Source organism: Ceratina calcarata, unplaced genomic scaffold (genome assembly GCF_001652005.2).
Source record: "Ceratina calcarata isolate Rehan_Ccalc_2016 unplaced genomic scaffold, ASM165200v1 scaffold525.2, whole genome shotgun sequence".
Classification (NCBI taxonomy): Eukaryota; Metazoa; Arthropoda; class Insecta; order Hymenoptera; family Apidae; genus Ceratina; species Ceratina calcarata.
This window is the reverse complement of record NW_017176396.1, coordinates 576,357-597,271: the sequence shown is the minus strand read 5'-3', so window position 1 is coordinate 597,271 and position 20,915 is coordinate 576,357. Positions and strand designations below refer to the sequence as shown.

General features: G+C 41.5%; 2 protein-coding genes and 1 long non-coding RNA gene across 6 annotated transcripts in view; 2 read left to right on the top strand and 1 right to left on the bottom strand.

The window, feature by feature from the left end:
• Positions 1-160: 160 nt before the first annotated feature.
• Rchy1 (Ring finger and CHY zinc finger domain containing 1) lies at positions 161-7,465 on the top strand. 2 transcript variants are annotated; one of them, XM_026816484.1, is made up of 5 exons: positions 161-993; positions 4,341-4,658; positions 4,821-5,099; positions 5,184-5,274; positions 5,349-7,465. In XM_026816484.1, exons 1-5 carry the CDS (start codon positions 757-759, stop codon positions 5,366-5,368), a joined length of 945 nt encoding a protein of 314 aa, XP_026672285.1. In that variant the 5' UTR covers positions 161-756; the 3' UTR covers positions 5,369-7,465. The 2 variants fall into 2 exon arrangements, with proteins under 2 accessions (XP_026672285.1, XP_017885897.1); XM_018030408.2 differs by having other exon boundaries at positions 164-993; positions 5,346-7,465.
• Positions 7,466-7,801: 336 nt separating this feature from the next.
• Myb (proto-oncogene like protein Myb) overlaps positions 7,802-20,915 on the bottom strand; it is a 30,770-nt gene continuing 17,656 nt past the window's right edge. For 2 of the 3 annotated variants that reach the window (XM_026816481.1, XM_026816480.1), the window contains exons 2-11: positions 16,906-17,065; positions 15,785-15,925; positions 14,265-14,288; positions 12,881-13,202; positions 12,444-12,765; positions 11,964-12,370; positions 11,571-11,887; positions 11,383-11,487; positions 9,147-9,272; positions 7,802-8,852 (exon numbers count right to left, since the gene is read on the bottom strand). In XM_026816481.1, the coding sequence (XP_026672282.1) occupies positions 8,718-8,852; positions 9,147-9,272; positions 11,383-11,487; positions 11,571-11,887; positions 11,964-12,370; positions 12,444-12,765; positions 12,881-13,202; positions 14,265-14,288; positions 15,785-15,925; positions 16,906-17,065 (2,059 nt within the window). In that variant the 3' untranslated portion in view covers positions 7,802-8,717. Of the gene's footprint in view, positions 8,853-9,146; positions 9,273-11,382; positions 11,488-11,570; positions 11,888-11,963; positions 12,371-12,443; positions 12,766-12,880; positions 13,203-14,264; positions 14,430-15,409; positions 15,723-15,784; positions 15,926-16,905; positions 17,066-20,915 lie in introns of those variants that run through there. The other variant, XM_026816478.1, reaches the window with a different exon arrangement.
• On the top strand, positions 8,714-10,258 carry LOC113464764 (uncharacterized). Its single transcript, XR_003389618.1, has 2 exons — positions 8,714-8,886; positions 9,005-10,258. It is a non-coding gene; the product is annotated as an uncharacterized LOC113464764 (long non-coding RNA).

Genomic DNA, 20,915 nt, shown 5'->3' with positions numbered 1-20,915 from the left:
CCAGCAGCTTCATCGCTGCTTGGTCTCAAAAAATCCTAAGCAATGTAATTAAAGAAATGAATATAATAAACCATTCCTTAATTTAATTAATCCGTATTGTACAAGCGATACGTTTATTATTCGTATTTTCGCGGGCCGGATGCACACGGTGCCGCGGCGACGTAGTACCTCAACGCGTCGTCACAACTTCCGGCCATACTTTTGCATCGTTTTTTTCCGAACGTCGTCTGCCGTTGTAATCATTACACCGTGGTGATAGTACAGTACAACGAAGTAGAGTAGTGTCATGTCATAAGTGACGGAGTGCCGATTCTTGTTTCTCCGAAATTGTCGAGAATCGGAGGCTCATTCCTTCGCGTATCATTCTCTAATTGCCAAACGAACGCCGTAGCGTTACCCTATATTACGTGCAACGAAAAATCCCGCGATTCCCGGTCACCAATCGCTCAAATACAAGTCGCTTATTTCGAAAACGTTCGCGACGCAGAGGAGGCAGAGTTGCGGTGCGGGTCGCAGCCAGCCGATGATGGCACGAAACGATTTTCTACTTGCGAGCGGAGACATGAGGCCCGATACGTTTCCCTTCGGCTCGGGTTGACAGATCTTTAACCAGGTTCGCATACGGAGAGAACACGGGGCCCCGTTGTTGTTTATTCGGCGCGTGATCCGAACGTTCGACGTCGGTGCAACACTTTTTCCGCCGTTCTTGAAACGCCGACGGCGTGTTAATTAAACAAACAAACTGCGGCCGGGCGGATGTTAATCGGACACGCCGCGAAGAAATCTGGAAAGGACGACGTGCGAGTTGATAAGAAGAAGGTAGCGGCGGAGGAGAAAGAGGCAAGATATTTGGGACCATCGCGAGATATGGAGAATAACGACGAAGCGCGCACCGCGGCTGACCGCGCGTCGACGTCGAAGGAAGAACCCCTGGAGACGACCGCCGACGACGATTACGGCTGCGAGCATTACAAGCGAAAGTCCAAGTTTGTGGTGAGTCTTCTTCGATCGTTTACTATCTCGTATAATATTATCTATACAATTCACTCGAAATTTCACATTTCACTTACCAGAAAACAATCGATTAAAAATGTACATTCTTCAAGAGATGCGATTATTATTATTTAATTATTAATCACATCAATTCATTTGCGGTATTATATGCGCGTTTTCGGCTTTGATCACGTAGATGTACGGTGATCGGTTTGCGCGGTTCAACCTCATGACATGCTTTTTCTCATTTATTGAAGGTTTGCTGTTATACAAATCGTTTTTAGAACATTGTTACGGTAAAGCTCCACTTCATCCCTTTATCGTCGCATGGGTTCATGCATGTTCAACAAATTTGTATCGATTCTAATGGCAATGCAACGAATGCTAATAGACGTACTTTATATATATGATTAATTGGCCTATTAGATGTTCGTAAAGTAACGTCACGGGATGACAGTTTAATTATATTAATTCGCGTAACAGCCTGCCAGCGGGTATGCATTTTGAGTTAGCAGAGATGGATTATTCACTTTTTTTATGGAACGAATTTGATTCTCGGAACAATCGAAGCTTATACGATTCGCTTGTGTTACGCACCGTCACGAGGGCCGTCCGTATTTAACAATTATTGTTGTCCAACGATAAATCACACTGTCCGCTTGTTTTAAAGAAATGCAAACGAACGGATGACAATTAATAGTCGCCAATTTATATAGCCGGCGAATGTTCGCTCCGCGTTGAATAAACCAAATTTACATTTCCGAAGACGGTGTTCGAGCTAAAAGCTACCGTGGAGCGGATTTATTTGAATTTCAATAAGCGCCCTACGAATAATCGAGAGTCAAAGCGGACTGATACTATCTTTCTGGTTATCCTTGAACTTGCCGGATAATCGATAGCACATACAAACGTTTCGAAAATAAACGCCGCGCGGAGTCTCGCAAATTAACGACTGACACCGAAATGGGCACACGGGGAGCTTTTTCTGTTCCGTCGTTTGTAAACGCGAACGTGCATGCATACGTACATGTGATGCATGTATACGCAGCAAACAAATCGATGAAGTTCAGCACATGTGTTGTGTAACAAAACGCCCCCTTTCAAAGTGTTGCTGCCTGCCAATTGCCGGGATAAAGTCAAATGTCGTGCGCTGCTACCAGCGACCAGTGCTTCTGCGTTATTCCTCGAAATAAGCGCCGAATTGTACGTCTTCTTAATGCTCGAGAGTCTTCTCTTCTATTTAATTTGTCGGTAGAGGATCGCTCGGTTTACTGCTTACACGGTCTGCCCACTTTGTTTGCCTGAATGCATAAAGATAAGGCATCGAGATCTTTGCTTCACAAATATTAGACAAGAGAGTAGCATCGTGAACAATCTAGATAGGCTTTTACGACCGAGGGTCGACTGTGTTGCACACGTTGCATCTTGCTGGAGAATCGCACGATATTTGAATCAGCACTATTTTTCACGCGATTAATTTCTGTCTGCTTAACACTCGAACGATTGGGGAAATAAAACAAGCTTCGAATACAATTAATTTTCGTCATAGAGATTGTATTCTTATTAACAGAACTCGCAATTCGTTCCGTTGTTCATAAGTAAGAATTGTTACTTGAATTTTTGTAAAACTGAATCAGGAAAGTAATCTTGAGATTAGTTATTGTGCACAAGAAAATGAAAATAAAAGTGGGATAAAGGAAGTACCTTGAGATTATGGAATTTTTAGCTTAACGAATGATTCAGACCTGAATTGCTCGTTTCTTCAATCTTAATAAGATGGTTAATGGCTGTTTATTGAATACTCTGCGTACTTTGACGAAACATCGGACGTTATTAAGATGCTCTGGTGACACGTGTTTCGTTAGCACATGGTAAATTCAGACGATGTTGCACCGTCTAACAGAAATTGCAATTACAACCGATCATCTACTTATGTACCTTTGTCATTTGATTCTATTCCGTAAATAAAAGATTCAAATTATGTCATCTTGTCAAATACTAATGAAAGCTAATCTTTTAAATCAATTATTAAAGTTTTTTTTATTAATTCATATTGTACATTTTTGTATGGTCGGTTTTTTTCAAATTTCCGTGAAAAATCTTGTTGTATATTTGTCAAATTCAACATTGGCTACAAAAATTGACTGATAACGGTTAATGGTAGCGGAATTTATAACGAGAGATTATTATCACCTTCGCAAGTTGATCTGGTTTTATCGTGCGCCGTCGAACGGATTTGTCGAACGCTTATAAACGTCTGCTGCATCGAAAGGGTTAAGGATCAAGGATGAATTCATATGGGGACTAATTGGATTATTATCCGAGACCTTCGTTTTCTGAAGTGTGCAAGGACTCGTCGAAATCGTTTTCGTTACGTCCCGACGGAAAGTTTGAACTGTCCGAAACTGCCTAAACATTTTTTTCGACTCGCACAAAAATTAACACCCGAGTAACTAACTGGTTCTAAGAAGTGATTCATTAACAAATTAGAAGGATGAATTGCGATTTTACAAATATTTCTCGCGCCAAAGAAATAACGTATTAATAAGCGGATTCTGTTAAGGATATATAGGCTATATACTTAAACAATGCTAACATGTTGAATTTGTTATTATAGATTCCTATTACGATTAAAAAGCTACCTGCAAAATTTTGAATCAATTCATGGGTTCTTTGAAAAATTATAGTGACTTACAATTTCCATGTAAAAATTTTTCGTTAGCGTCAATAGTTAACGAGTAATTTGCAAAAAACTGTTTTTTCGTTTTTCGTCCATAACTCGTTAAATATTAATGCTAGCGAAAACTTTTTATACAGAAATTGTAGATCTCGTCGTCCTCTACAAGAAAGGTCTGATGCAATTTTCCCGTACGACTAACGGTTTAGGAGTTATTGAGGAAAAACGAAATTTTGTTCCAAAAGTTCGCCGTTTCGACGCTGAGATGGTCGGATTTTGTCAATGTCAATAAAATGCCAAATAATCATACTTAACTCGTTAAATACTGGAATTAGAAGAAAAATGCATAGAATCTTTCTTTGTAAAGGATGTCAATGCCTATAACTTCTGTATAAAAAGTTTTTCGCCAACATCAATAATTAATTGGATATTTCCTTCTATACTTTTTAGCACGTAGCTATTTGTTATTAGCATTGTTCTTCCGACGTCTGATTTCTTTTTAATTATTGGAAATGCGGTTTTCTAAGGTACATAAACTTTTGGGATTGATTGTATAGCCAATACATCCTTAATTGGAAGACAATGGAAAATTTGTTACTTTAGATTTAGAACAAATGAATCTGCGGGTCGGAGAACAATCTTTTCTTTTCTTTTTTCAATTTTCTTTTAGACACCATGTTGCAACAAGGTGTACACGTGTCGATACTGTCACGACGAAGAGGAGACGCATATGGTCAACCGAAAAGAAGTGACAGAACTGATATGCGTTCTGTGCGACACGCGTCAACCGGTGCAGGCCACTTGCCAAAACTGCCATTGCCGGTTCGGCAAGTACACGTGTCTCGAATGCAATCTGTTCGATGACGAAGACAAGAATCAGTATCACTGTGACGGCTGCGGGATATGCAGGCTCGGCGGTCGCGACCGATTTTTCCACTGTGCCAAGTGCAACATGTGTTTGCCGATTCAGTTGCAGAACGGGCACACGGTACGTAATCGTAAGCGTCGTCAATTTCGTTAAATGTCAGTGAAAACGTTCCGTCGCACGCAACGCGCATAGATAAAAATCAGTAGAACCTCGTTTTAATTTAATCCTCGATCGAATCGAAACTGTTTACATAAAGCATAATCGTGCGCGTGATATTTTCAGTGTGTTGAAAACGTTTCGCAATCGAATTGTCCGATCTGTCTGGAGGATATTCACACAAGCCGTATACCTTGCTACATTCCAAGCTGTGGTCATCTGCTTCATCGTATGTGCTTCGATGAACTGTTACATTCAGGATACTACGCGTGCCCGATTTGTCAAGTGTCTCTCCTGGACATGACCGATTTATGGCGATTTTTGGACACGGAAGTAATGTCGACGCCGATGCCACAGGAGTACAGGGATTATAATGTTGATATTCTTTGCAAAGACTGTCACGAAGTAAGGATAACAAGATTTCATCTTAAGTTCTCTTAATCGAAAAACGGTGACGATTTTCAATGGACCAATTTTTTAATCTTTCAGAAGTCAATGGTACCATTCCATGTTGTAGGTTTGAAGTGTTTAAACTGTGGAAGTTACAACACATGCAGAGTCAAAGGATCCTCTTCTCCAGGTACACATAACTACTGATCGACGTCTTTCACTTATTCTAATTTATTGTTTATTGTGTTTTAAAATGTTCAGCAGATCCGGATAGGCTGGACTAAACGTCTGGCGAGAGCAACGCGGGCAGCGAAGAGAACTCGCGATGCCGGAATTCTGAGTATTAAAATTGGAAGAGATACGTTTCCCAAGGAAGTGTCTCTTTCGAGCGTTTTTAAAAAAAGACACTAGGAAATAGCCTCTTCGGCATTATACCTCTTTACTTGTTTTTAGTGAATTTATACATCTTTGTTGATTGTTTTCAGACTTTTTATAGATGTTATTTTATTAGGAGGCTGAACGTAGCGACTGATCTCGATAATCAGTTCGCCTGTAATGATAATCATGAGACACCGAAAAAAAGTAATTGGATAGTCGCGCCTTGGCGCCTACAGCGTAGACGAGAGGTCAGTTTAAAAAGTTTTAACGTATAAGTAATTCGAATTATTTAATAAACAAATTTTGAATCGCGAATATCCATTCTCTGTAACGATAGCGACTCGTGCTGAAGCAGTGCGGCATGTTCTCGACAGCCTTTTAATCCTATTTCGCGATAATTACGGCACGGTATCACCCATCGCCTAGAATTTTACTCGCGCTGTCTCGAAATTAGATCCGTTTAATGAACCGTTTCGTAATGCGTGACTTGCTTTCGATGCAATCTTTTCGTAAAAGTACTAATCGATCAATACGTACAGGTAGTGCTAGTCAAAGAAAAGATCGAAGACTCCTCCTTCATCCTTTTAGCTATATTATTATCATCAGACAGCTACGAGTTCCTCTGTATCGACTACCTATACATAGATTCCCGATGTTATATTACGCAGCTATAGGTATTAGAGATAGAAAAATGATGAGATTACTACTAAATAAGACGCATTCTCTTATCTGTTGATGGATTATCGTGTGTACAATTTTCGAAAAGATCGTCATCTAGTCAAAGATCATTTTTTGATACGAACGTACGCTTTACATGCAGGAAAAAATATGTGCGCGGGGGAATCTCAGATAGTTGGGTGACGCAAGCTGATCGCTGAATCGTAGATATTTATGCAAATTCGTATTTTTATCGAGGTGTCTGAGAAATGAAATCCGAACGAACATTTCTTCCAATTTCTATCGATTGTAATACTTCGTTTTAAATATTTTACGTGGATTTCTTCTTCTGTAAACATCGAACATCTGGAATTTACTTATCAGCGCATTTTTTAGAAATCATAAATAAACAAATTCGTATCGCGAGCCTGCGAAATGATCTGTGAGATATCAGGCTACCGTATTAAGCTATCGAATTTTATCGGGCATTACCGTCATTTTATCGTGAATTGAAGTCCTAAACATAATTTTATTATGTTTCGGGGTCTCTTTTAGTGCACGCATTTACTCATGCGCTTCTCGATTGACGAAAAATCAATCAATTTGGATAATTTATGAGAAAATACACGTGCCAGTAGAATGACTACGTTTGCTACAGTTCCGAGATCAAAGATTTCGATTTCTTTTTCTCCAACGTGCACGTGATTGATCATAACTTTCAAGCAAGGCTAACGTGTTTAACTCGTTTCGCGCGGACAGCCAGTGATTCATGTTTATTTGTCGTAGCAACAACATTCTTAAATCTTTCTGATCCTATAAAAGACGAAATAGTGGTATTAATTTCAGTTCATTCCAATTTTTGTATGCATGTTTTGAAAAAAAAAAGCGTTTTACGATGTGGAAGCAGTATTTTACTTTTAAAATCAATCAACTAGGTAAGCGGCTAAGAACGTAGAACATACTTTATTACTATTTAATCTTAAAACTAAGGGAGAATAAAAAAGAATCGGACCGTGAAGAATGTGATACGATTGCTAACGAAGTTCCGAATGGAACGTAGCTCCACTGCGTAGTGCGTATTTGATCTTGAAATTTCTGTCGGAAACATCAAATTCGGACATTGAATAATGTGAAAAAACGCGCACGCAGGAAGTGCCTTAGAATTATTAATTATTCGATGTTCGTCGGATCGGTCATGAATACGATTATCTTGTCATGTTTGATTTGCATTTCTAAATAGCATATGATATAATTTGCGTCTTGATGACAAGGAGAGGTTTAATGTAATACGTTTGAAGCCCAAAATAAAATTGATTTTACATAAAGTGATTAAAGAGAGTATTCGCACACACTTATAATAACGTAGGTATTTAAATTGCGAATTAAATTTTCACAAACGTCTCTTCATTTTATTGGAAGTATTACTAAACACTTGATTAATTCTAAAATAGTTTCACGATGTGCAAATACTTTCCGCAATCACTTATGAGCTTCGTCTAATCGTTTGTTGAGCAATGTGTGTAACGGGTGGCTACCATGTGAGCACTTACCTCTTGTCCATTCCACGGCATATTTCGTAAAAGTCACATAATGATCTATGTCAAGAAACGAAATTAACACAAATGGTCAACGAATTAAACAAAATCGCGAGAGGATTCACTCGAAAGGTCGTTCACCGGTAGTTTCTTTTTTGGTGTGATTATCATCACGTCTTTTATTATTCAGTTGTAAATTAAATACCAGTTACAAAAAAGGCTCTTTGTACATAACGGCCGCAATAATGCTTTTTGTTTTATATTATATTATATATACTATTGTATCAAATAAACCGGCTATTATTCCATTCTTTTATCATTTTCGTACGAACGTGATAAGAAGGTCGCTACTGCCTATTAGCAAAAATGTCCAAGAATAAATTGATATAAAAGAAAAAATTTCATGTACGAAATTAATTGTAACATATAATACACGTATGAGTTGCTTCGCGTAAACATTCCTGGTGCCGTTGCCCTCTAAAAAACACAATTACAAAAAAAATGTATATAATTTGCGCGTATCTCAACGGGAACAAGCAATGTTTACCGAAGTGAAAATCTGCGAGATTCGCTACTCCTACGCTCTACCACTTTAATCTAAGACGATTGCAGTAGCAACTTCCTATCACCAAAAAACAAAAAAGTGCAAAAGCGTCTATCGTTTTGCTTTCGTTTCTGCGGTTTACTCGTGTCCGATGCGAACCCGCTGAGAATAAAACCTGCAAACGGAAGTATTCCCTCTCCTTTTCAGATGTAATTCCGTTTACATCGCGGTTTCATTCGGAGAAAAGAGTTTCGACTGTTTTCAATCATACCTTTGTCAATGCGCGGACGCGTTCGCCCTCGATCCGTAAATTTGCCTAATAGATAGATATATATCTCTTTTCCAATAACTTCGTTTTAGTTTAAACTCTTATCTCATCCAATAGAGAAAAGGCCGTATTCCTTAAACGGAAGCGCCGCATAGTTTTCATTCTTTCCTTTTAATTACGACTAGTTCAACGTCGCGTTCTTTTTTGTACCACGAAGTGCGACCGAGTCATCGCTGCTACAGCGAAGACTTTTAAAAATTCAGCGAACGAGGACGTAACGGCAGGTACCCGTTACTGCTGAGAAATCGTCGGGCAGCCTGCGTCATATCGAGTTGGTCCCGCGTCCGTCCACATGCTACCGCTGTCCATTGCGCTTCCAATTGTATCTTTAATTAAACACAGACAAACATCCTAAATATTGTACGTAATATTTTAAAACGTCTATATAATTTTTATCTCGAACAACTTTAATTATTGTAATGTAAATTTAAAAACTTCTTTTGATCCGGGATCAACGAAATCCGATCTATCGCGACAGGTGTCTTTCGAGCGTCCAAAAGGAAAGCATCCATACCACGCGAGAGGAAATCTGACCCCGGAATATCGAATCGCTAACGACAAAATCTATTGTGGAGAGTATAAAGCGAATTATAAATAAAAAAAAATAATAATTTACTCACCTTGGCGCGTTTAGCTGGCCTGAGCGGCAGAGGGCTGAGGATACAACAAGGACTGTCGAACGCGTCGAACGTGATCGCCCTCTTGGCGTTGGGCTTCCGTTGTACGGACACAAAGTCGTAGGAAGTCTGGAAAGGATAGACACACTAGCTACAGCCGGCGATTAAAAGAAAACGCGCTTAGAAAATGATTCGTTTCGAAACGAACAAGATAATCGTTCTTTTCAATTTTAAAGTTCGTTTGACTAGCCAGAACAAAATTTCTGTATCGAACACGTTTTAAGAGTTCGCGATAGAAAAATAGAGGGGATGTAGAGTAGTAAGAGAAAGGGAGACAGAAAGGACACGATTAGAGAAACAGCGAATAATTACTGGGAGTCTTACTCGAACAATTTTATTGTTCGTCCTTTTCTTAATACGCGTTTTTTTCACTGGGATACGTTATGCACTCGTGGATGAACTATACACCACGTTTCACATATCGTGGAGTGACTAGGCCTTTTGTATCGTTTCCTCTTTTTTCTTCGCATCGGTTGCGAGTCAGACTTTAAAGAGATTCGTCTCGTCACGACCGCCACACGAAATTGTTTCTTTGGGCTTGTGGGCTTCCTCGGGATAGGACTTAGGGTAGAGATGATGATGATGATGATGCTGGTGGGACTTCAAGGGATGGTGCTTTGGTACGCTAGGCCAGGCCTCTGTACAAAGGCATTCTTTCTTTTCTTTTCGTTCAAGTTAGTTTGTAAACATGCGGCAATTCAACGTTATTACCAAAGGAATAAAGAGTATATATATATATATAAAATATGTATATATATATTAATATAATAATAAATAGACGCTATATTTTTATATATATATCTATGTATATATATATTATGTATAATCGTGCGGGATGCGATTCGAGGGAATCGATCAAAGGACGAAGGAGCCACGATAAGACGATACATACATTCCGGAACACATGATTAACGCGTTTCATGCCGCGTGGATCACCGGTAATCCGTACCTTTCGTTTAGTACTTGAAACAACGAAGTGTTACTCAAGGCAGCGAGAGTAAAACTGTAAACACTTCAAGTAATATGATGAGAACAATGACTTTGATAATATTGAATCCTCTGTAGCAATTTTTCTCGTCCCATAATTTTACTTGTGCACAGGATCTATTATAATAACATGATTACGTCTTATTTCTCCAAAAAAAATAATACATTAATTTAACAGTGTCACCGGAATAGATGTTTCCAGTTCTCTTCGCCTCCTAGTACCGGAAGTATGCGAATAATTTACACGAGTAATCATCAACAAAAAGAGACAAAAAAAATTGATCATAATGAAGCGAGCCTCTCTATATATATACATAGCACGCGTAATTTAATTACCAATAAAAATTGATTGTACGAAAGGAAAAATGAAGCAAACAAAAACGAAACAAGACCGACTTTTTTTTTGCACAGCACCGGAGAACGCGTCGCGATTCTTTTTATCTTGGAAAGAAGTACGGATGTTTCCAATCTAGAGCAACGACGAACAGGTGGTACGTCGGTCGAATATGCATAAACAATGTGCGATGCACGCGAAAAGATAGAATAACTTAAGTACGATGTTTCCGGGTATAAGGGGGTAAAACCTTTACACCTGCTTAAACAATAACACGAAACCGTTTTTCGTTATTTCTCTCATCTACGAGAATACTAACGTCACTGGGTAAACATAAATAATTTAACAGGGAAAGCAAACGCGTCGTAAAAAATAATAAATTAATGTTATAAATAAATCAAACCGATAATTTACGACGTTATTAATATTAATGTTAGTCATGTTACTCCGTAATTATACACCTAGCACTTAATAAAAGAAAATCGCTAATAATCTTTGGATTGTCGTTACCAGGGCGACGAAAAAGGGATAGTTAGAGGCGAGGGCGGGGAATAAATACAGGGTTAAGTAGTTCTTCGCGCGCCTTGGTTGTTTTAAGATTTAGTTATAAGTTAAAAAAGGAATAAAAATAAAAGGCAATAAAAGCGACGAGCATATCCAACGTTAATCGACAGGCAGGCAAGACCGACTAATTGTAAGAAATACGCTAAACAAAGGAGGAAAAGAGACGAAATGTTAGACAAAGAAAAATTAAGAGAAGGCCGGCTAGCGTGTCTAAAGGCGATTGGTACGGGAATAATACCAGGATAGGGCTGGTTGCGTTTGAATTTGTGATTGATTATGGACATGATTCTCTACCTTCACGTCCCTAGTGCCTAGTGGGCTAGTTCCTGCTGTTAAGAAACTATCTTCCAACGCCATGGATGCCGGCGAAAATAATACAGACGTATCCAAACTTTTGCTCTGTAACACAATCAAGGAAAGAGGGAAATAAAAATCTAAGTCACAGAATTTGTTCACTCGTTTAATGCTAAATGAAAACTTACCGGTGTTTCTACAATGAAACTCATTTCGGAATTATCCTGAGAAGCATTTGCCCAAGCTTGACAAAGAGCTTTGCGCGCTCTCTTTCCACCGGGCGCGCTATTCTCCTTACCCCGCCTCCTGATCGTGCCGTAACCGGAGTCCTGGAGGATGCCACTGGTCCCTGCTAGACTTTCGCGATCGGTTTCCTGTTTTATAATTTCGGTTAAAGCGTCCAGGCGGCTTGGGGTGGCAGGTAACTGAGTAGTCGCGCCGCTTCGCCGTTCTAACTCGGCCAACGCATTTTTGAACGGTGTCGGCGTCCTCGGCGTATTGCCATCTTATAAAAGAATCGCGATATGATTAAGTATGTTTATACGAGCAAACGTGTATATTAAATGGATTAGGGAAAGTACCGTTCTGACTTCGTCGAAGACCAGTGGGCTGAGGTGTCGTGAGCGGACCCGGGCTGCTACCTTTCGGCGTGCTCGCCCGTGGCCACGAGGAGGTGTCCGGACTCAGGCTGTTCAAGAACTGTGACGGACTGAAAGGCAGTTGTTTAATGGGCGTGGATGGGGTGGTGTCACCAGTCTGTTGCTGCTGTTGGTTCATCAACATGTAATCAGACTGACTCGCGCTGTCAGGGGTTTCTGTCCTTTGCTGAAGGAGCTGAATATTTCTGCGCCGCCGCAGAATGGGGGGTGGACTGCTCCTCTCTTTCTCCGTTAGGGTGCTTGGTAACTCTTCTAGGTCTGGCATTGGCATTAATCTAATCTCCGAGCTCTTCGAATCAACTTCGTTTTGCATTTGTAAATCAAAGTACCTATGAACAAATTTTTTTAAATAAAGAACGTTGATTATATTTCGACAAATCATGTTATGCATTTTAAACGTACTTAGTGAAGGGTGATATTTGTTCAGTCTTGACTCTGGGAGAGGAGCTCTTCTTCGAAGGAGAATTTAGTTGTGATTCGCTCCCGTGCGTGCGTTCGTTCAGACTCAGCAGCGGATGGTAAGTCTGATCGCTCTGTTGATTATCCCAAGCCCTGGCCCAGTCCAGCTGGTCAATGCCTAGATTATGTTGTTGCGCGTTGCTCGATATGTTTTCCTTACTCGTCGACGCCTTCAAACGACTCTGACTCGGTAAATCTTCTTCTGTACACAGACTGTCTCTAGACGGCACCGACGCTTCCACCACAGCTTTTCTTCTACCCCTCCCTATTTAAAACAAATAATTAATCTTTATAAGAATTTTCCTCTTCTGATGATGTATAGCTATGGCTAACTGTTTATCCAGTTTTCTTATTTAATAAATCATAAGAAATAAAAGAACCTCTTGTGCCAGTGGTGGATCTGCCCTCTTCAGTCTCATACTTTCTTCTCATGGTGCTGTTCCAATGATTTTTTATGGCATTGTCCGTCCTTCCCGGTAACAGCTTCGCTATTTTCGCCCACTGATTGCCCACCCTGCGGTGTGCCTCGACGATGATCCTGTCCTCCGCCTCCGTCCACGCGGTTTTCTTGATACCCGGGTTCAGGTGATTGTGCCATCGTTCCCGGCACTGCTTACCGATACGACCCTTCAGATGCCGTGCAATTAACGTCCACTTCTTCGGCCCGTATCGTTCCACTAATTCTACCACTTTTTCGTCCTCCTGCGAACGTCACCGATCATCAGTTCACCGAACGCTTGGAGGGTATTTAGGATGAATGGTTGTAAACTATCGACCGAACATTGGAATTCATTTTCATATATAGTGTTTTATTTATTTAAAAAATTTTAACGTATATTTTTTTTCTACGCTTCAAATCTCATCCGTAGTACTGGATTAGAATAAGATGTTCATATTTCTTTATCGCATGAACGTAAACAGTCCCAGCTATAGGTGAGTCTCCGTCCTCGAACGTTGCCAATACCCCGTGCGAGTTCCCACCAACCGAGAATCCACCGGAAGGCAAGTTCGGCTCGCAAGTATTTTCTCGAAGGCGAGGAGAGAGTCGAAGGGAGGCGGAGAAGAACGTGGCGGTAGGTCTCCCGGACCGGGAAAGAGAAGAGGACACGGTGATGATCGTCGCGCACGAATAAGAGAGAAAAGGGCGAGGGGAGAGGAAGGGTTCGCAACGAGAGGACGCTCGCACACCATCGACAATCAGGTGCACACCAACGCGGCCCTCCATGACCGCTCCGCGTGTACGCGGAGGATTTACTTGTGCCCTTGGCTGTTGCCAAGTGCATTGGCACGGGCGCGCAGCATCTCCGCGGACCTCTCGCGGTCTCCTCTTTTTCTTGTTGCATACCCCACCGTGGCAACCGTCGCCACGGACAAAGACGGAGAGAAAAGAGGGCCTCCACGCTCGCCTCCGCTACGTGTAGGCGTACGTGGTCTGCAGGGCCGTGCCGTTATGAATCCAGACCTTCCAACCTCGGTCTCAGACAGAGGGAACTTGGATCTTAAACTCTGATCAGGATGCAATCGGAGAGAAGACGAAAACTTTGTTTAGGGATGTGTATGACTGTCTCTTACCTTACTTTACCTCTTGCATATCAAACAGGGCATACAAAAATATAATTAAAGGACATAGAACGAAGACTGACACTTTGTATTCAATTTAAGAATAAATTTAAGTCATATTGATGTATGAAAAGGATGAAGGGTAATTCCGTTGAGCGGTTTTCGACCAAGAATGTTTGAAAAATGTCAAGTCCACTGATTTACCTCTTTCGTCCACGGTCCCTTGACCAGCTCCGGATTCACGACCTTCGCCCATCTCTGTTGACACTGAACATCGCTCCGGTCTGGAAAGTGGCCGGCTATGGCGTCCCATCGAAGTCCGTTCCCGAGTTGCTCCGCGTTGCTCACTAGTTGCTTCAACAGAGCGTCCTGGAATTCATTCGAACGGGAACGCGCGTTACACAGGAGAAAGGTAGTTAAACCTTGATACGCTTTGCGAAAAGAACTCTGATAAGCGTGACCTCGTTTGCAAGCAGCTGCGTTCTCGATTCGCCAAATTCGGATTAAGAATTTCGATCGGATGCGCTTCCGGTTTAAAAGGACACGTTCGTTAGGATTGTCAGAGCAAAAAGATTAAATTTATTTTTTTACGAGAAAAGGCAATGAAGGAATACGCATAAACTAGAAACGTTTGATTCTTTAAAAAAATCGTACAGTATAAAATAAAATTTATGGAAACGCAATGAAGAGTTGAATAAAGTTGATTTGCGTCACAGTTGCATTAGGGTGGGAAAGAAAACAATGCAGAAAGGACGAAAAGAGGTCACATGACATATGCACGGGATCGATAGGTCTCTGAGATGTTTCCCACGGGAAACCATACGACGTGGCGCGCCCCGATACACTCTATGGCCGCGCATATGACTATGGGGTGGTCGAGGGCATCTGCCCGCGGACCTAACTCGTTGTAGAAGGTACGAAACGAAGGGTGGACCTTTTTCCGAGGCCCGTTCTCATTGTATTCCTCCCTTACGCGTTACATCCGATCAAAGTCACGGTACACGATGGCGCGATCACGCGTGCACTCCCCGAAATATCGAGCTACGCGCGAGGGGAATCGCAGGACACGCAGCAAAATTGTGATCATGAGCTTTCAAATTAATACAAGTCGGTCGAAATGATTTTATGCTGTGACCGGATATCTATTCAAATTGTAGTTTATGTTTAGATATTTTAAATAAATATGCAGCATTTATTAATTCAATATTTAATATTTAATATTTTTTAATGCGATGTATATTCAATATTTTTTAATTGCATGAAATTCACAATTCTATTTATCAAGTATTTTATTTAAGTTCGCGTGACTCGGAAAGGGTGTTTTTAGTGTAGAGCTTCCGATTGATTACCTCCTCTTTGGTCCACCTTCCTTTGTTTATGTGCTTCCCTTGCCCATGACTCGCGGTCGTGTTCGGATTCTGAGACTGATTGCCGGCCCCACGACAGACGCTGGCACTGTATTCGTTGTCAGACTCTCCGCCGCTACTAGAATCGTACCCAGACCGCGATCTGCAAAAGACAAAGAGGACGTTGTCCCTTGGTAACTCGTTCGAAGCCATAAAACGTGGACTCGCATACGCTCGTGCGAATTCTCCTTTGAAACCGGAGAGCATTAATTATACGAATTACGGCCATCAATTTGTTTCCATAAAAATTCGTAGGGACTCTTTGTTCAACTTTTAAGATTGTCGAAGTTCACGAAATTGACTCTGTAACGGATAGACCAGCTCCGGATTCACGACCTTCGCCCATCTCTGTTGACACTGAACATCGCTCCGGTCTGGAAAGTGGCCGGCTATGGCGTCCCATCGAAGTCCGTTCCCGAGTTGCTCCGCGTTGCTCACTAGTTGCTTCAACAGAGCGTCCTGGAATTCATTCGAACGGGAACGCGCGTTACACAGGAGAAAGGTAGTTAAACCTTGATACGCTTTGCGAAAAGAACTCTGATAAGCGTGACCTCGTTTGCAAGCAGCTGCGTTCTCGATTCGCCAAATTCGGATTAAGAATTTCGATCGGATGCGCTTCCGGTTTAAAAGGACACGTTCGTTAGGATTGTCAGAGCAAAAAGATTAAATTTATTTTTTTACGAGAAAAGGCAATGAAGGAATACGCATAAACTAGAAACGTTTGATTCTTTAAAAAAATCGTACAGTATAAAATAAAATTTATGGAAACGCAATGAAGAGTTGAATAAAGTTGATTTGCGTCACAGTTGCATTAGGGTGGGAAAGAAAACAATGCAGAAAGGACGAAAAGAGGTCACATGACATATGCACGGGATCGATAGGTCTCTGAGATGTTTCCCACGGGAAACCATACGACGTGGCGCGCCCCGATACACTCTATGGCCGCGCATATGACTATGGGGTGGTCGAGGGCATCTGCCCGCGGACCTAACTCGTTGTAGAAGGTACGAAACGAAGGGTGGACCTTTTTCCGAGGCCCGTTCTCATTGTATTCCTCCCTTACGCGTTACATCCGATCAAAGTCACGGTACACGATGGCGCGATCACGCGTGCACTCCCCGAAATATCGAGCTACGCGCGAGGGGAATCGCAGGACACGCAGCAAAATTGTGATCATGAGCTTTCAAATTAATACAAGTCGGTCGAAATGATTTTATGCTGTGACCGGATATCTATTCAAATTGTAGTTTATGTTTAGATATTTTAAATAAATATGCAGCATTTATTAATTCAATATTTAATATTTAATATTTTTTAATGCGATGTATATTCAATATTTTTTAATTGCATGAAATTCACAATTCTATTTATCAAGTATTTTATTTAAGTTCGCGTGACTCGGAAAGGGTGTTTTTAGTGTAGAGCTTCCGATTGATTACCTCCTCTTTGGTCCACCTTCCTTTGTTTATGTGCTTCCCTTGCCCATGACTCGCGGTCGTGTTCGGATTCTGAGACTGATTGCCGGCCCCACGACAGACGCTGGCACTGTATTCGTTGTCAGACTCTCCGCCGCTACTAGAATCGTACCCAGACCGCGATCTGCAAAAGACAAAGAGGACGTTGTCCCTTGGTAACTCGTTCGAAGCCATAAAACGTGGACTCGCATACGCTCGTGCGAATTCTCCTTTGAAACCGGAGAGCATTAATTATACGAATTACGGCCATCAATTTGTTTCCATAAAAATTCGTAGGGACTCTTTGTTCAACTTTTAAGATTGTCGAAGTTCACGAAATTGACTCTGTAACGGATATGGCCATTTTTTGTTACCGGTGTAAAGGCAAAGGCAAGGACGGGAAATCACGGATGGCTGACCATCCGCGGGTTCCTTCCTCTTCTTTGTCGAAGGAACCATCGCCACCCCTTTTGTTCTTCACCCTTCCCGACAGCCAAGAAACAATCTTGACCACAGCCTGCTCAAGTCTTGTGGTCGCAAACGATTCGTTGCTTCTTCGTTTTCAAGGATTTCCTGTCTGCTTCCTCCGCAAACGATGGTTATTCATTTTCACTCCCTACTCCCACCCGCTTCTTTGATTCATTTCTTCGTGCATATAAAAGCGGATAGATATCTTTCCCATAAGATTTTATAAAAAAAGACTGCATTGTCATTAAGTTTTCTATAAAATTATATTAAATGAGATTTAATCGAATACTTCAATTATATGTATGTTTTCCTTTTTCCTAAATGTTTCGAACGTTTGTAAACCGGAAGTGCCTCATAGAGTGAATATAAGTACTTTATAGATGCTACTTTGAAGTCCCTCTGTATCCGTCAAGGTCGTTTGTAGCAATTCCGCCAATCAAAATAAATAAATCTACTTTCAGCAGGGTGTTCCTCAGTTAAGGTCCATACAACGAGCGTGCAATCTCTTTTTAAAAACTGTCTTAGCAGTTAGAAACTATGGTTCCAATTAGGAGAATTCGTGTTTTATATACACACAGTACTAAAGATTTAAGCAACCTATTACAATATTAAATGAGTGAAACTGTAAAAAGTGGGAAATGAACGTTGCAGAAAATTTCTTATCAGGGGTAAAGGCATCGCAGTTCACGTTACACAACGAACCGTCATCAAGCGCAATTAATCAACGGTCAGCAGCTAACGTATTTACATTCCAGTAGCTGTGGCGTCTATGTTCAAAGGATGACGTAATTCGGCGACGATAGCGCGGTCAACGCGAGAAGAAACCGTCGTATGTAAGTACGCAGCATGCGTTACGTATGTGTCGACTCCTCCACAGGAATGAAACACAACGAAGCTCAACGGTCTCCCTGGTAGCTTGTCGTGTTTACTGTTCCAGTCAAGCCACGGTCGCATTTCCGCTGCACGCGGTTAGATATCGAGCCAAACGGTATTCGTTTTACCCTTTTGTTCCGCCGCATGTTTGGGAGACGCCGATGTGGCGCCCAAGCCAAAAACTACGGATATTATAACACAATTTTTTTTTATTTGTATTATGAAAATATTAATTAATAGAAATGCCACAGCTAGAAATAATTAAACGTTAAGCTAATCAAGCAACAGGAAATCACTGGTTACCCTTGAATCCTTAATTAGTCATTCTCGATTAGTTTGAGGCCGTCTATCGTAAATTTCATCCGGCTGTAGGTCAGCCGAGGAACAATTTGACGTTGGGGAGAACCTCTCCGAGGCCAGGGGCAGAAAATAATGTTAACGATAAGGTTCACCGGCCATCTGCGATTCGCATATGTTTATACGTCGCGTATGTGGTATCCTATCGCTCCTGAACCTCCTATTGTACTTCGCTGCAGAATATGCACGTACACAACGCAGGCTCACCTTCCTCTCTCGGTATACGCAGCTGCTTAAGGGTGTGAGAGAGAAGGAGAGCGAGAAAGGGGCGAACACGAGGGTGAAAAAGCTCTTGCGAGCATGAAAAGGGAACCATGATTTGGCTCGTGCTCTTTGAGTCCATCGGCACATTTCTGGATTTATACAAATCCTTTTACCTCATACAATTACTAAAATCTTTTATCATACGTTCTCAATTTTCTTCTCCCCGCGTCTTACGGGGTCAAAATGAGACGTGTATCAACCTCGATACGGGCGTGGCGTGGTAACATGCAGGAAACGCGCGTTTCCATCTCCGCAGCTGTTTTAAGAGTGAAACTCGCATAAAAAGCAAACTGATACACCCTGTAATTGAGCTTCTAATTGGCGGAGCGCGGCAATCTTCGCCGCGCCGCTCGAAACACATTTTACTTTCCGCAGGTGCACATATGTTTACGTTCCCCGGTATGCAAGCCGGGAATACGTTATGAACCGATCGGGAGAGTCGCGAGGGAATGCTAGGAAGCGAAAGGGGAGTGCCCAGCCGAAGGTTCAGGTGGAATTCTCGTCTCGCGTCGCCGAGGGTAAAGCGAGACCCGCGAAATTCGTGAAACTATGCACAAATAAATACTTGCACGTGAGCCGAAGCGCGTGACGAGATTCGCTGAGCAGCCTTTATGCATTTCCAGCTTCGACCGACCGTTTCCTACTCTCGCTACGGCGAATGCGAATTAACATTTTATTTATAAACTTGTTAAATTGTCTCCAACGTTGAGAAAAATCAGACGGTGTCCAAAAAGTGAATCGCATTCTTGTGCATCCCTCTTTTCACTTTCTGATTTGTATGGCCAAACGAAAGTACAAAGCGAAGGCAGTACGTGTCTGGAATGTCTCGTGAGTACATACGTATAAGTTCCATTCAAATTTCAGACCAAGAATGAAGTAGACGTCGCGGACCACGTGCACCCATGAGTCACGTATGATTCGACGCGTCATACATGGGTGAAATACATAAAGTGAATGAGAAAAGTGTTTTTAAATTGATTTCAATTCCATACGAACTTCACGCTTTTTGCAGTTAAACTGTTTATTAAATAAACTAGTCTTCATGTATTTAAAGAAGATCTTGTATCTTCTGTCTGTATCTTGTAATAATATCCAAGTACATAAAGAACATTAAAAATGAAGTGGATATTATCGTTTGTAAATGGCAATAGAAATCCTTCTCTGAATTGATACATAAAAAATGTTTTATCTTACACGAGAATCCGCAGTCTACTAATAATGCCGAACGTGAATATTCATTGGACTTATAATTTATTCGCGATGCTCGCGGTCGACCCTACACAGCTCGGAGTTAACAAACACGGTGATCCTTTCTATCTACACCAGACTCGGCTATCGCGCCACGGTGTACATATACATACGTATGTAAAGGGTGTGTGCACATATTTTCGCGGATCGTGAGAATGCCTGAGGAAGTCCTGAGTTCAGAGCCACGTGCCCCGGGATTTAAACTCAAGGATGCCCGCGACCGTTAGAACTTCCACGAAGGCGAATGGCCTTACGTAACGAAAGAGAAAAAGAAATGAGACGAGCGAAACTTCTCGAGTCGGATCGTCTTCGTTCAAGTATTTGCTATTCCCAGACCTATTTTTATCCTCCTTTTCGCGTGTCACAACTAAGTAGGTAAAGGGCCGAGAGAGGTGAACGGAGAAATGTTAGATTAGAACGTGTCAAAATATGACGTACCTTTATTTTACCTCATTCCCGTTAATTCGTACGTCGTAAACTCAAGAACTTATATGAGACTTTTTTTATTACGTAATATTTGAATAGCGTGAGCGGATGTAACAGGATTTAGGGAACGGTGTAAAGGAGACGGAAACGGAAATAGAAGTGGGAAACTGGAGGAAGATGCGGGAGCGATAAGTCGAAGAAAGGCACGTGGACGATTGTGGAACGTGTGATAAAATCGTCATGATTCCATCGAACGCGTGACAACAATCGCGATGGAGACAAGGGACGACGCGAAACGACCCGAGACAGTCATTAATCAATTTAGGGTGGCAACTCCATGGAGTAAATTGCAGGGTAGA